Source organism: Vombatus ursinus, unplaced genomic scaffold, assembly GCF_900497805.2.
Source record: "Vombatus ursinus unplaced genomic scaffold, bare-nosed wombat genome assembly UNPS02003292.1, whole genome shotgun sequence".
Lineage (NCBI taxonomy): Eukaryota > Metazoa > Chordata > Mammalia > Diprotodontia > Vombatidae > Vombatus > Vombatus ursinus.
In genome coordinates, this window is record NW_020943070.1 from 9,698,948 (window position 1) to 9,712,680 (window position 13,733).

General features: G+C 41.6%; 1 protein-coding gene across 3 annotated transcripts in view; it reads right to left on the reverse strand.

Annotated features, from left to right (window-relative positions):
• The window catches only part of RIC8B (RIC8 guanine nucleotide exchange factor B), a 96,934-nt gene that overhangs the window by 31,705 nt on the left and 51,496 nt on the right, over positions 1–13,733 (reverse strand). For all 3 annotated transcript variants that reach the window (XM_027871129.1, XM_027871142.1, XM_027871138.1), the window contains exons 4-5: positions 10,821–10,915; positions 4,119–4,365 (exon numbers count right to left, since the gene is read on the reverse strand). In XM_027871129.1, the coding sequence (XP_027726930.1) occupies positions 4,119–4,365; positions 10,821–10,915 (342 nt within the window). The remainder of the gene's footprint in view (positions 1–4,118; positions 4,366–10,820; positions 10,916–13,733) is intronic.

The window sequence follows — 13,733 nt, forward strand, 5'->3', positions numbered from 1 at the left end:
GGTCAGTCATTTTTCAATCATTCATTCATTCAGCTCAGTCATTTTTCTTGTACAACTCCAAATAACATCCCTGAACATTACACCAAATTTACTGCTCCACCAACACTATGTTATTAGGATTCCTGACTCTCCAGCACCGTTTTCATTTTGTATCATCTTTGCCAATTTGAATAGCATTAGGTGACACCTCAGAGTTGTTTTCATTTTCTTCATCTGATCATTGTTAGTTGTCCATTTTCCTTTTGAAAACTATTTCTTATATCCTTTGACCACTTATATTCAATTCAAAAACATTTATTATGCATCTACTATGTGCGAGGCACTGTATTAAGTGCTGGAGATACAAAAAGAGACAAAGGACATTTCCTGCCCTCAAGGAACTTACAATCTACTAGTAACATCTCTATTGGAGAATGACTCTTGATCTTACATTTTGAATCATTACTCATACATCTTGCATGGTAGACTTTTATCATGAATATTTGATGCAAAGTTCCCACCTACCCCCATCACCACCACCTGATGATTTCTTTTAATAGTCTCTATTCACAAAAGTCTTTTAATTTTACATAATTGAAATTGTGTCTTTGGTCCCTTAAGGCTACCGTGTTCCCTTTCTTTGCTCAAGAATTCCCCCTCCAGCCATCACTGTGAAAGGCAACTCTTGCAATTTTATGATGTGACCTTTGAAGCTGGGGCAGCACATCATTTTGGAGATTACTACAGCACACGGTCTAAGAGCCTGGTCTAAACCTAATTTCTTCCCAAAAGCTTCTCGTCTTCCGAGGTGCTCGTACCAGCTGAAGATGAAACCCCGCTAAGTGACGGTGTTAAGTCTGTCAAATACAGTACCCTCATTTTCTATTGCTTCTGTTTCTTACTTACCTAGTGTGCTCCACTTTTCTGCTTTTTATTTTTAGGCAAATAGTTTTGAAGGTCACCACATTACAATTTATAACTTGAATTTAGGTGGTGCTTTGCCTTTTCCATTTCTATCTGTTTTCTGTTTCCATTCAGGTTCTGGACCTTCTGTTCCACTACATGAGTTTCATTATTCATCTAAATCTACAGCATCTCTCCCCCTGCTCCCATCTAGCTAGTATTACGGGTATAGTAGTAAATCTAAAATTAACTTAGGTAATATCATTATATTTATGATATTGACACCACTCACTTCATGCCTGGACTACTGCAGTAGCCTGTGGGCTGGTCTCCTTGCCACTAAAGCACACATATGACCATGTCACTTCCCCCATTCAATCAACTCCAGCAACTCCCTATCACCTCCAGAATCAACTATAAAGTCCTCAGCTTGCATTCAGAGCCCTTCCACTTTTCCAGTCTTCTTACATTTAATTACCTCCTTGCCCGCCCGCCCCCTCACAACCCCCACTCTGATCCAGTTGACACCTGGCTCCATACTGTTCCTGGAACTACACACACTATGTCCAGAAGATGTATTTTCAATGGCTGTCTTCTGTGCCTGAAATTCTCATTCTCTCTGTCTGTCTCTCTCCCCCCTCTCCTCTCTGTCTCTCTCCTCTCTCTCTCCCCTCACTTCCTCTCTCTCTTTCTGTCTCTCTTCCCCTGCTCTCCTCTGTGTCTCTCTCTCTCTGTCTCCCCTCCCTCAATTCTGCTTTCTGACTTCTCCGGCTTCCTTCAATCCTCAACTAAAATTCTATTTTCTACAATAAGTCTTTTCTGAATGCCTCTTTAATGCCAGTGCCTTCTTTCTGTTGATTATCTCCAATTTGTCCTGTTGATATCTTGTTTGTACAGAGTTGTTTTTGTTTTGTTTTGTTTTGTTTTCGACATCATCTCCCCCATTAGATTGGACAAGGACTGCCTTTTACTTTCTTTGTATCCCTAAATGCTTAGCACATAGTAGGAGCTTAATAAAGGTTTACTGACTGACCACTCAATATAAATCTCTCTCCAATTATTTAAATCTTCATTTTTACAAAAAAAAAAGTTTTATACTAGTATTTGTGTAAATCCTATGTGTTTTGGTATGGTAACTCCCAGATAGCTTGCATATTTTGTAGTTTCTTAAAATAAAACTTCTCATTTCCTTATGATTTTGTTAGTACTCTATAGAAATGCTGGCAGTCTTGTGGAGATATTTTATATCCTGCTACTTTACTAAAGCTGTTAATCACCTCAATTAGTTTCCTTGCTGATGCGTTCAGGTTTTTTAAGCAAATCATTTTGTCTAAAAATTTTTCTCCTCTCGGTCAATGTTTATGCTTTTAATTTCTTTCTCATGTCATACTGCTACACATAGTGTTTTAGAACCTTGCCCAGGTCCTACTAGAGGGGAGAGACGGCATCCTTGTGTGTCCTCATTTGTACATGGAAAGCCTCTAGGTTTGCTTTTTCCTTCTCTCACTGCCAATCATGCTCCCACTTGGTTCCATATATATGATTTGGATCATATCTAAATATGACCCTTCCACGCCCACGCTAGGTTTTTAACATAAATGAGTGCTGTGTTTTTGTCAAAAGGCTTTCTCTGCACCTACCAATATAATGATGAAGTCTGGTTTATACGCATAATTGTTCTCATTTATTTTCCTAATGCTAAACCATTCTTACGTTCCTGGCATAAATTCTAATCAGCCCTGCTGAATCATTTTCTGGATATCTTGCTGTTAGTTTCCTTTCTGGGTTTTAATTAAAAATTGTTGTAACCAAATTCATTAGTGAAATTGATCTAAAGTTCTCTTTCTCTGCTTAGCCTGTCCCTGGTTTGAGTATATGGACCATATTTGTCTCATGAAAAGTGTGGGACTCCTTTTTCTAGTTTGGAGGTGTAGATATTAGCTATTCTTTAGACATCTGAATTTAAACACTGAATTTAAACATTAGAAGTCACATGAAAAATCCTTCTAGGACAGAGGTTTCTTTCTTTCTTTCTCAGTTTATGCCTATATAACTTCTTTTTACTAAATTGCACTGGACCCCTACATCCTTTTTTGTTAATTTGGGTACTTTATATATTTGCAGATAATCATGCACAGCTTTGAATTCTCAAGTTGTGTTGGTGATATATTTGTGTATAGTTTTTTCTTTTTATAATTCTCTTTACTTTCTGTAAGTTGGAAATTCACTTTGCTCTTTCTTTTTATTTTGATAATTTGACATTTTTATTAAAACATGTTAACTAATGTCTCGTTGATTTTGTTAGTCTTTTAAAGAAAAATATTTTTGAGTTTTGTCAATTTTATGACTTTTTTATTTTCAATTATACCTATTTCTTCTACAATTTTCAAGATTCTGTCCTTTGTATTTCTTCAGAATTGCTGATTTGTTTATTTTTCTACTTTTAAAAATTACATTCTCAGTTTTTCTTTTGGGTTATTTACTGGGCTGGTAGGTTCTTTATTTTTCTTCTCCTACTTTGTTAACATAAGTTTTCAAAGATACAAATTTTCCTCCGAGTACTGCTTTAACTGCGATCTATAATGTTCAGTATGTTATCTGATTGCTATTATTCTCTTTAACATGAATATTTATTGTTTACACGATTTATTCTTTGGCCACCTTGTAATTCAGGATGCTTCCATTTAGGCCGGTATTTATCCTCACATTTCCTTTACTGAACACTCTTTATTGAGTTATGGTTAGTAGAGAATGTGCTTATATTAGTTCTGCCTTTTTGTATTTGTTTATAATTTTATTATGTGATAGCACACAGTCAGTTTCTGTAAATGTAGTGTGGGATACAAGTGACAAATTTTTGCAAAAGTACTATGGGATGCTAAGACATATGTATATTCTTTATTCCCATTAATAAATCACCACAGGTCATTCAAATCTCTTTTTTTCCAAAAATCTGTACAGCTCTATTTTTTCCTTTCATTTATCTTTCTGTTGGATTAATTCTGTTTTGAATATCCTGTCACCTCTCTGGGTACTAGTTTCTTCCTCTTTAAAAATGAAGTTATTGGCCTAGTTCATCACCAAGGTCCCTTCCAGCTCAAAAGCTTAAGAGTTAAAACTCTCTTCATTTCCTAAGATTTCCTAAGATTCATTTCTTAAGCTTCTGGTGATTCATATTCCTTAGTAAGCAGTTTATTTGGGGGCACCTCCCAAAGCCACCCCACCACTGACATTACCTTGTCTATTCTCTTTTCCATAAAGTCAAGGAGAACACGAATGGCCTCCATGTTCATGCCATTGTACACCATGGTATTGTACTTCAGATTGGCTTCTTCTTCCCTTGTTTCATCTTGGCCTGTTTCTGTTTCTTGGGTCGATTCATCTAGAGTTGTTGCCTCCTGGGCGATTTCGTCCTGGGCTAATGGGCTAATGAGGACATCCAAGCATGAGACTGGAACGTTGCTTAAAAGGTTGACTGCATTGCTGGAAAAAATAAAGAATTTTAAAATGTTTTATTTTAAATATTTGTGAATAGCACTTAAAAAAAAACAACAAAGCACAACGGACAGTTTGTAAGTGACTTTAAGGAGGCAAATTAAAAAAAAAATTCCTTTGAAAAGTTGCTATAATACTTGATACGAGAAAGAGAATAAAGAACTGACCAGCCCAATAAATAACCCAAAAGATAAATAAGGAAGGTAAAAGAGACCGATAATGAACACACAATCAGATGGGTTACTTACTGAAAGGAGAAAATAGGAGTTAATGGCTTTTCATTCGTACTTTTCATTTTATTTTTTATGAGTAAAATAATGTTCTAAACGAATGAGCTTTGCTCCCTTTTCCTTCACCTAGTCTGTAAGAGAAGCCGACGTGGCTGCCTCAGACCTCTTTCCCCATTCTCTTTCCTTTCAAGAGAACAGAGAAGAGATGAGCATGGGCCACACACCAGCAGGGGGAACTCACACACAGTTTTTGAGCCGTCACCAACATGCTGTGGGTGACTCATTGGGCAACAAATTCACTGCAAGGATGGTGTAAACTACTTTTAAATTTGGCCTGCTCTCCAATTGCAGAGAAGCCTTCCCACCAGAAAGGAAAACCATTCTAGATTCTGCCTTAATCTAAAGGAACTTCAGAAGTGGTAGAAAAAGAACCCAGCACTGAAATAAATCACATTTCTGGCTTCCAAGACTTTCCTGAAAGTCTTAAATCCTGATTAAAAATTGTCCTCTCCTCCCCCTCATCTTGATTTTAAGCTAAAAAACAGTGGAGTTCAAGATGTGGCCCAATTAAAGTGACCAGTGGGAACTTTCATTAAGATAACAGTAACTTGGCAAACCCCCCCCCCAAAAAAAAACTTTGAAAAATGCTTTTCTTGCCCTTCTGAAGCTTGATTTTTCCATTTCTTCCAAGTAAGAACTCTGCCTTTCTTTCATCATCAGAGAAGATTTCATTTTTTAGTGGGTGTATTTTACAAAGAAGAAAAAAAAATTTCTAATTGATGCATCAGAGAGAGAACCAGGCTGGGAAACAACACAAGACAGTATGTGGGGGTCTGTAGCCACCCCCTAATGAGCAAACAAGGCCTGCTCTCATTTTGATTCGAATGCTACAGATCTGTCTGATGAAAAGATCTTCTAACTATGGCTATTTATAAGGAAAGAAAACCTACTAAGAAAGAATGTATTTTTAAAAAATCCTTTCCTAACCCTTTCATTTTACAAATGCTTTTTTTCAAATAAATGTTTCTTTGAAATCTTCCCTAATTTAAAATTTTTCTTTTTAATTAGGAATTTGACTAGCATTTCCATACACAAAAGAGAAAAAAAGGATTGGATGTAAAACCATGAATCTCTACTATGTTCAGCTTGGTTTTTTAAGTATACAAAGTAATTATTGCCCAATTGGTCTGTGTTGTTCCAAATTTCCTCCTGCTCTTTTCTGTGAATTTTCTAAATATTTCATTGTTACTTCTTTTTTTTTTTTTTTAAACAGAAATATCACGGCTCCTTGTACTCCTCTGATGAGTCTTCCCTGTGCAAAACAATCCTTCCCTTGTAACACATACGTGTGGTTAAGTAGGACAAATTCAGACACTGGCCATATCTGAAGATGTATGGCTCATCCTCTACCTCTGGGTCACCAAATAGTACAGTAAAAAACTCTCCCACTGGACTTTCCCTCCTGGATTCAACAGGTAGCAGCTAGGATTGAGCTTCATATTTCCAATGGAAATAGAAGCAGAAAAAAAATTCCCCTTAAATACTAGAACCAAAGGCAAATCTCCTACTACTGGCCCAGAAATTTCAGCATTCCGCCATTACTGCTCTTCCAATATTAGGGTGCTGCTAGGTTACAGGGAGGGTGGCTAAGATCCCAGGAGCCCAATTAAGAACCAAAGATCCCTGAGAAATGGAAGGCTTTCAAGTTGGCTTCTTCCCTGACATCATTTTAAAGGACTATCTCCCTTTTTAAGTAATGTTAAGTAACCAGTTTCCAGGAACTGAACAATTGTCAGAAACCAAAACTGGCATTCGATTCAACAAATATTTGGTGTTTTTTTTCGGCTTTTCAAGGAAAAGTCCCCCCATTTGCTGGTTTCTTATTAAACCACCGAGTTCCCAAACAACTACAAAATTAATTTTCTGGATCACTGTGTCCGAGCTATTCTTTTCAAGTCACGAAGTGTGGCTTTCTGATCTCGTCACTTTGCTGACGGTTTCATTTGTGGTCAGAGAGTGTATGAAATTCTCCGGCTACCAGGAAGTCAGGGAGTATGCAGAGATGTGTACAATAGGTTTGGAATGCCTGCTCCAGGGGGGAGAAATCCTGTGTATCTTACTCTCTCCTTTCTGGCTGCCGGGAGATCATTAATCACAGGGACAGGACATCCTCCCCTTCAAACTCCCAAGCCCCTCCCGCTATGCAGATTCTAAAGCAGGGCCCAGTTAGACAGATAGAACTCCTCAGTGTCGGGTTAAGCAAGCCCTTGTTTGTGGAGGGCCAGAGAATGGCCCTCTCATGCACAGTGCTGGCTTCAGACGCTGTTTACTAACACGGCTGGCCATTTTAATGGGAGGATGAATATTGCAGTGAGAAATACGAGAATGAGAAAGTGCCGATTCAGGAGCTCCCTTTTTTCTGCTAATTCTGTACTACTTGGGTGTGTTCTTTTTAAAACTTGTGGTTAATATTTATTCTTTTCTCCATTCCTAACCATCACTGCATCCCTCCCCCTGGGGTGTTCCCTGGAGCTCCCAGAGGCTGCTGCTTCCACCAAACTGTTGACATCTACAGCCCCCTGAACGTTTGCAGGCAGCAGCACCTGACTCCTCCACTGAAGGTGACACACAGTGATTTTTATAGAGGATGCCCAGAAACACCAACCCTAGAATGCACCTGGAGCTTCTGCCCATCTGGAATGCCTCTCCATCCCTTTCTAAATCAATACTATCCATCAGGTGGAAGAATTGCTCTTGGAGCCTAGAGATGTGGCTGAAGTTCCAGCTGCGCCCTTTACTAGTTGGGTGACCTTGGACAAGTCACTTAACTTGTCTGAGCTTCAGTTTCCTCATTTAAAAAAAAAAAACTCCTTAAATTCTATTCAATTTGACAACTGTTTGTTGAGCACCTACTACGTGCAGAGCACTGTGTGCTAGGAGCTGAGATCATAATCTGCAGAAGCTAAAGCCATGGTCTTGCCCTCATGGAGTTTAGAGTCTGGGGGAGCGCGGGGAAATGCACAAATGAGGATAATGCGCAATCTTCCCATGCCTTGCATATATCTAGTGGGTGAGACCAAGTGTATGAAAGGAAGTTAAATATCATGTAAAAATGTGACCTCACGGGGCCATTTTGAGAATCAAACGTCATGCATAAAATGCTTACTTACTGGGATCAGCGGAGGCACACTCAGAAAAATTTGCTAATATCTGACAAATTCCTCCTCTAAAGCCTCACTGGGGACAGGAAGGCTTTTATGGGCAACACCAAGAGAGCCGCCTGTGGGCAGGTCTACCCCAGCCAGAAGGGCTGAGGGAGCAGCTGCGTGCCTGCTGTCCCAGGCCCAGCCCCACTGGGCCGGGCGAGGGTCATGACTAGCTGGGCCCTAAGGGGGTTTCTGCCCACAATTCCCAGAGACCTCGGACAGCAGAAAGGGACTGTCATCTCCATCAGTGGAGGAGGACCCACCCACAGATACCAGAGGAAATATTTATGTCTAAGGCTAGCTTGAACCTTACCTCAGTAAGGATGAAGTAACCATCTACTTCACTCCTACAGCTATTACTGTCTGTGCCTTCTTACGCTGGGGACTTTGAATGGTTACATCAATCTCAGATTCTTTCTTTTACATTTTTCAGTTTTCTTTTTTTTAATTCTGAATTTAATAAATACCAAAAAAAAAAAAAACTTTCCTACACCTAAGTAGAACAGAAAAAGCAGATTATATGTGACACCATGCATCTCTATTACATAACCATGCTTTTTAAAAATTAGTGTATTTCATAAATTCAACCTGTTACTTTCAAAGCCTGTTTTCTTCAGTTTCCTTCTGTGTATTTAAAAAAAAAATTTCAATGACATTTTCTCTTTTCCTTTTTTTTTTGTGGGGGGCAACCCTATCATCAGATCCCCTTTTGCCCCCAAATTCATTTCCCAAAATGAGACAGGCACAATCCTGTCCCTAATAAGCATGTGAGCAAATCTTATATTGGCGTTTAACTTCTGATCTATCTCTCGTGATTTCCCAAGAGACAAAGTGGTGGAGGGAAGTAACTGCATCTTCTTCCTTCTTATATTACTGTAGCACTTGAGGGTTTCTTTTTAACAGGTCTGTCATGCAGGGAATGAAAACGCTATTACTCCCATTTTACAGCTGAGGAAATGGAGGCTCAGGGAGCCTTGGACTGGCCCAAGATCATACATGTGGGACACAAACTCAGACCCTCTGGGTTCCAGATCCAGGACTCCTTCTCCATCAAACTGACCTTCTCTATAAAGCAGAGATATCTCTAAATTTAAACTCTGGCTGTGTGTGTGTGTGTGTGTGTGTGTGTGTGTGTGTGTGAGTGTGTGCGTGTGTGTGTGTGTGTGTGTGAGAGAGAGAGAGACAGAACTCATTTCTATTACAGAATCACACAATTAGCAGAGGCCACCTTGTCTAACCCAAACCCAAAGAGGAATTTCTCCCCAGCCCCACCCCACTATCACATTCTAGATATGTGGTCACCCAGCTTTGGCTAAAGCCCTTCACTAAGGGGGAACCCATCATATTATAAGGTGGGTTCCCTTTTGGGACACCTCTGATTGGTAAGAAGTTTCTCCCTGTATCGAGCCCCAACCTGCCTCTTTGGAACTTAGGGTGCTCTGGGGACAAAGAAAACAAGTCTACTCTGTCTTCTGTGTGTCCGCCCTTCAAACGTCTGAAGACAGTGACCCTGGGCTATCTCCACCCTGCCACCTAGAAGGCCTCTGTTCTGCAGCAAACATCTCCTCTCCCCTTACCTGAACAGTATGAGGTCCTCACCCATCCTGGTTCCCCTCCTCCAGAAGCTCTCTAGCTAACCAATCCTCTCGCTAAACTGTGGTGCAGGAACTGAACACAATATTCTCACTATGACCTGTCCACGGCAGATGATAGGGAGACTTTTACCTCCCTGAATCTCCCCCAAATGAAATCATAATATTTTCATTCTATACCTCACTGGGTTGTTTCGAGGGAAGTTTGCTACCAAATCTGAAAATACTGCTTGTGGGTGGTTGTTGTAATCATTATCACCACCATCCTTTCCAAAAGATTTCATCAAGACCATCTTAACAGCAAAGGGCCACACATATTCTGATGGCAAGCCTGAGACTTCAGCAGCCCCACACTTAATAGTAATTATAGTCATTAGCACTTAGATATCACTTTCAGGTTTGCAAAGTGCTTTACAGAGATGATCTCATTTGGTCCTCAAAGCAACCCTGGGAGGGAGGTACTATTGTTGTCATTCAGTCGTTTTCAGTTGTGTCTGACACTTTGTGACCCTGTTTTGGGGTTTTCTAGGAAGACATACTGGAGTGGTTTGCCATTTCCTTCTCCAGCTCATTTTACAGATGAGGAAACTGAGGCAAATGGGGTTAAGTGATTTGAACCAGGGTCACACAGGTAGTAAGTGTCTGAGGCCAGATGTGAACTTGGATCTTCTTGACTCCAGGCCTGGCACTCTATCCACTGTGCCACTTAGCTGCCCAGGAGCTATTATTATTATTCCTATATTACAGATGACGAAACTGAGGCAAATGAGGTTAAGTGATTTGCCCAGGGTCACACAGCTAATAAGTGTCTGAGGCCAGATTTGAACTCAGGTCTTGCTGACTCCAAGTCCAGGCCCCTATATCAGCCAGATCATGAATGGAAGCTTGGTAACTCAGAAGAAGGAATTCATTTTAATTTGCTTAACTCTCTGATGCTGATAAATTTCATTTACTCCATCAAAAAAATTCGGAGGAAAAATTCACAGAAAATTAACGTGCTTCCAGTGGTGACTTGATCTTTTTAAAAGTTTTTTTTTAAACCACCAATGCTCAAACCCACTGGTAAATAATTCTTTTGCTTTAAGAAAGAAAAAAAGAAAAGGAATTCTTAGGCTAGCATCAGTTCAGTTCTTCTGGATAATCATTTTGGAAGTGGCAAACAAACTTATCCTTCCCTAGTTGGCAGTGGTCACCATGGTTACTAATCAAGGCGCCTGGGTGAAGCAGCTCTTTTCTATCTTCCATTGGGCCATGGTAATGACTTCTAGCCTGCTGGTGACCTTGCGTTTATTCACAAGGCTGAGGATTAACTCCTTGTTGTTTCGACTTAGTTAGGAAAAAAAGGCACAAAATCTAGACTCAGCTGAGCCCCACCCCCCCAAAGAGGCTGCCCTCTCCAGCCAGAGCTCGCCCACCTGTGAAGCTCTTCTGTTTTGTCTTCAGTTGGGCCCATGGTGAGTAAGCAGTGGCGCAGGACCGCGGCCATGACACGGAACTGGTGAGAGTCACTCTACAGCAAACACAAGACAAGAAGGAACAAAGACAAGTGTTTATTTGGAAGGCCTGAAGGAAGGATGTGAAGGCAGCTGCACTTATGCGATCAACTTGTCTGCCCTTTGCCCCTAAATAATGCAGAAGTGGCCTCGATGGTCCCCCTGGTAAAACCAAGAGTCTGGGTCCCTCTGCCTCCAAGCCTGATCACGGGCTGGTGGCCAACCACGACCAACTCCAGCGAGGAGGGAGAGACGGCAGTGGCTGGAACCGGCCCCTCCTGCTCCAGCTTACAGATGATTCCCAGGGGACTTGGGCGGGTGAGGGGAGTGAGAGCCAGCAAGGGGGGGAAGGCAAGAAGACACATATTTGTTAACTGTCACATGGCTTGGAAGCATGTCAGGCAAACACAATAATTCTCCCCAAATATTGAAAGGGCTGTCTGGTGAGAGAGCGATCGGACTTGTTCTGCTCTGACCCAGAGGGCAGAAACAGAGTGAGTGAGTGTGTGTGTGTGTGTGTGTGTGCGTGTGTGCGCGCGCGCGCAAGTGTATGTGTGTGTGTGTGTCTGTCTGTCTGTCTGTCTGCTGGCAAGGCAGGAAGGGTTTGCAAAGGGGAAGACTTAGGGTTCACATAAGGAGTAACTTCCTCGTAATTAGAGCTAGCTAAAAGAGAAAGGGCTACCTTGGAAATTGGGAAGTTCCTTCTTTCGTCAAATAAAGGCTCACCCCTCCCCCCTCCACTGGGGGGTATTCACATCCAGGGATAGATGTTGTCTGAGCACCCTTCTGACTCTGACATCTGGTGATTCAAGATCATTTAATGACACGGAGTGACTCGAGGCCTTCTGGAAGATGCTTCCATCATCATTCCACTAACTTCCAACTACTAAGAACAGTAATGAGAAGGGTTGGCCTAAATCATAAAAATGCATGGAAAATCCCCCAGACTCATTGGGACCATATCTCCATCCTACTTCTCCTGCCCGAAGCTGGAGGTCAAGGTATGCCTGGACCACCAGCTTTGGGGGAAGCCAAAGGCTTGGTGTGCCTGCTTTCTACAAAACATCAAAGGGCGATCAAGTGCCCATTGCTTTATTCCTTTTGATCAAGGCACAGACACTTCCTCTGTTGCCTCGTGGCTAAAAGCTTTTAAATGGAGGCCATCTTAGCAGCACCCGGTATAGACTGAAGATTACAAAGACATGATGTTTTAGAGCTGGGAAGTATTGTCAAGATCATCTAGGGGAGGGAGATGAGGCCGGGAGAGGAGAAATATCCAGCCTCGGTCAGTAGGCATTGAGCCTCAGGGGGAGGACCCAGCTCTTCTGACTCCACCAGGGATTCTTCTCCTATTCTTATGTCCTGGACCCCTTGGGCAGTCTGGGGAAGCCTATGGACGCCTCTCAGAATCATGTTTTTAAATAATTGAAGGAAATGCTAAATTTCTGTTAGAGGCTGGTGAAAACAAAGAAGCTTCTTCTCCAACACCATGGACCCCAAGTTAAGGACCCCTGGCACTATACCAGATATCTGGAGGTCAGGGCAGGAACACAGAGGAGGAGTAGAAGAGAAAACTGACCTCACTGAAACGATCAGGGGGTTTTCTTATTATTATTATGTGCCTCTGAGGGCCTTAACCAAAACTCTAAAAGTAATTGATTCATGACGTCAAGAACATGTGGAAATCCTTCTAACCCTTGGTCTAGAACTGCCTCTGACACAGTGAACCATCTGGGGTAGCCCGAAGTACTCATAGCCCTACAGTCTAGTCCCCTTTTGCTTGATTGTGACGGACCAATCAGGAAACCAGATGTCCATTTACCCTTAGAAATTACCAGGAAAAAAGTGATCTTTCCCTGTCCCTTTGCCTGATTCTGTACATGTAAGCCGCTTGCAAAACAAAGCAATCTAGCTTTCCCTCACTTGGCAAAGTGGATCTGACATCTAATTTTTCCCAGTCTCTGGTCTATTTTCAACATGGCGGAAATGTCCTCAAAGCACAGGTAGCTGCTCATGGTGAGTGACTACCACTTACTCATCAAGGCTTCCCCTTGTTTGAAACAACTCTTGAAACTCCAGCTCCTCTTGAAAGCCTTCCCCAACCACTTTGGAAATCTGGTGATGATTCCCCAGGAATCACAACGCTCATCACCTCATCTCCATTCACCATTCCAGCACCTGATGAATGGACTTATGCTACCCTTCTATTAATGGAAGATGTTTAACAGAGCTCTGGTCACTGCAGTTTTAGACTACACGGTAGAGGGTGGAGCTGTGCCCAAAGCAACAGTAATATCTAGTAGCCCATCATTGGCAACACTGGCGAGCTGGCACCCAGGGGCCGGATCTTTCTAGCCAACTTCCAGACACCATCTGCTAAAGCCTCTACAAATGCTAGTTAAATGAGGGAATGGATTTGGTTTGCTCTAATTGATCACAGAGGCCAGGACCAGGAGTGACTTTTTAAAAAATATTTGGAAGTTCTGGAGAGATGTTTCAGCCTGATAAGGGGTGAACTTCCTAGTAATTCAAACTATCCAAGTATGGAATCAAAACACAGTGAATTCCCCGCACTGGAAGTCTTTGAGCCAATTGTTGGAGAAACATTAACAAAAAGTCTTTTTATTCAGGCCCAGGTTGAAGTAAATGACCTCTAACATGCTGTGATTCTGATTGTGCACACAGGAAGATTAAGTTTTTTATAACGATGATGGTGGTGGTGGTGGTGGTGGTGACATACTGGGCTTAATGCTTATTAAAAAGGACACCTCACATTCATTTCCTGAATCATGTCCAGAGTTCTGATATCTCTCAGGCCAGAATGGCATGGTGGAG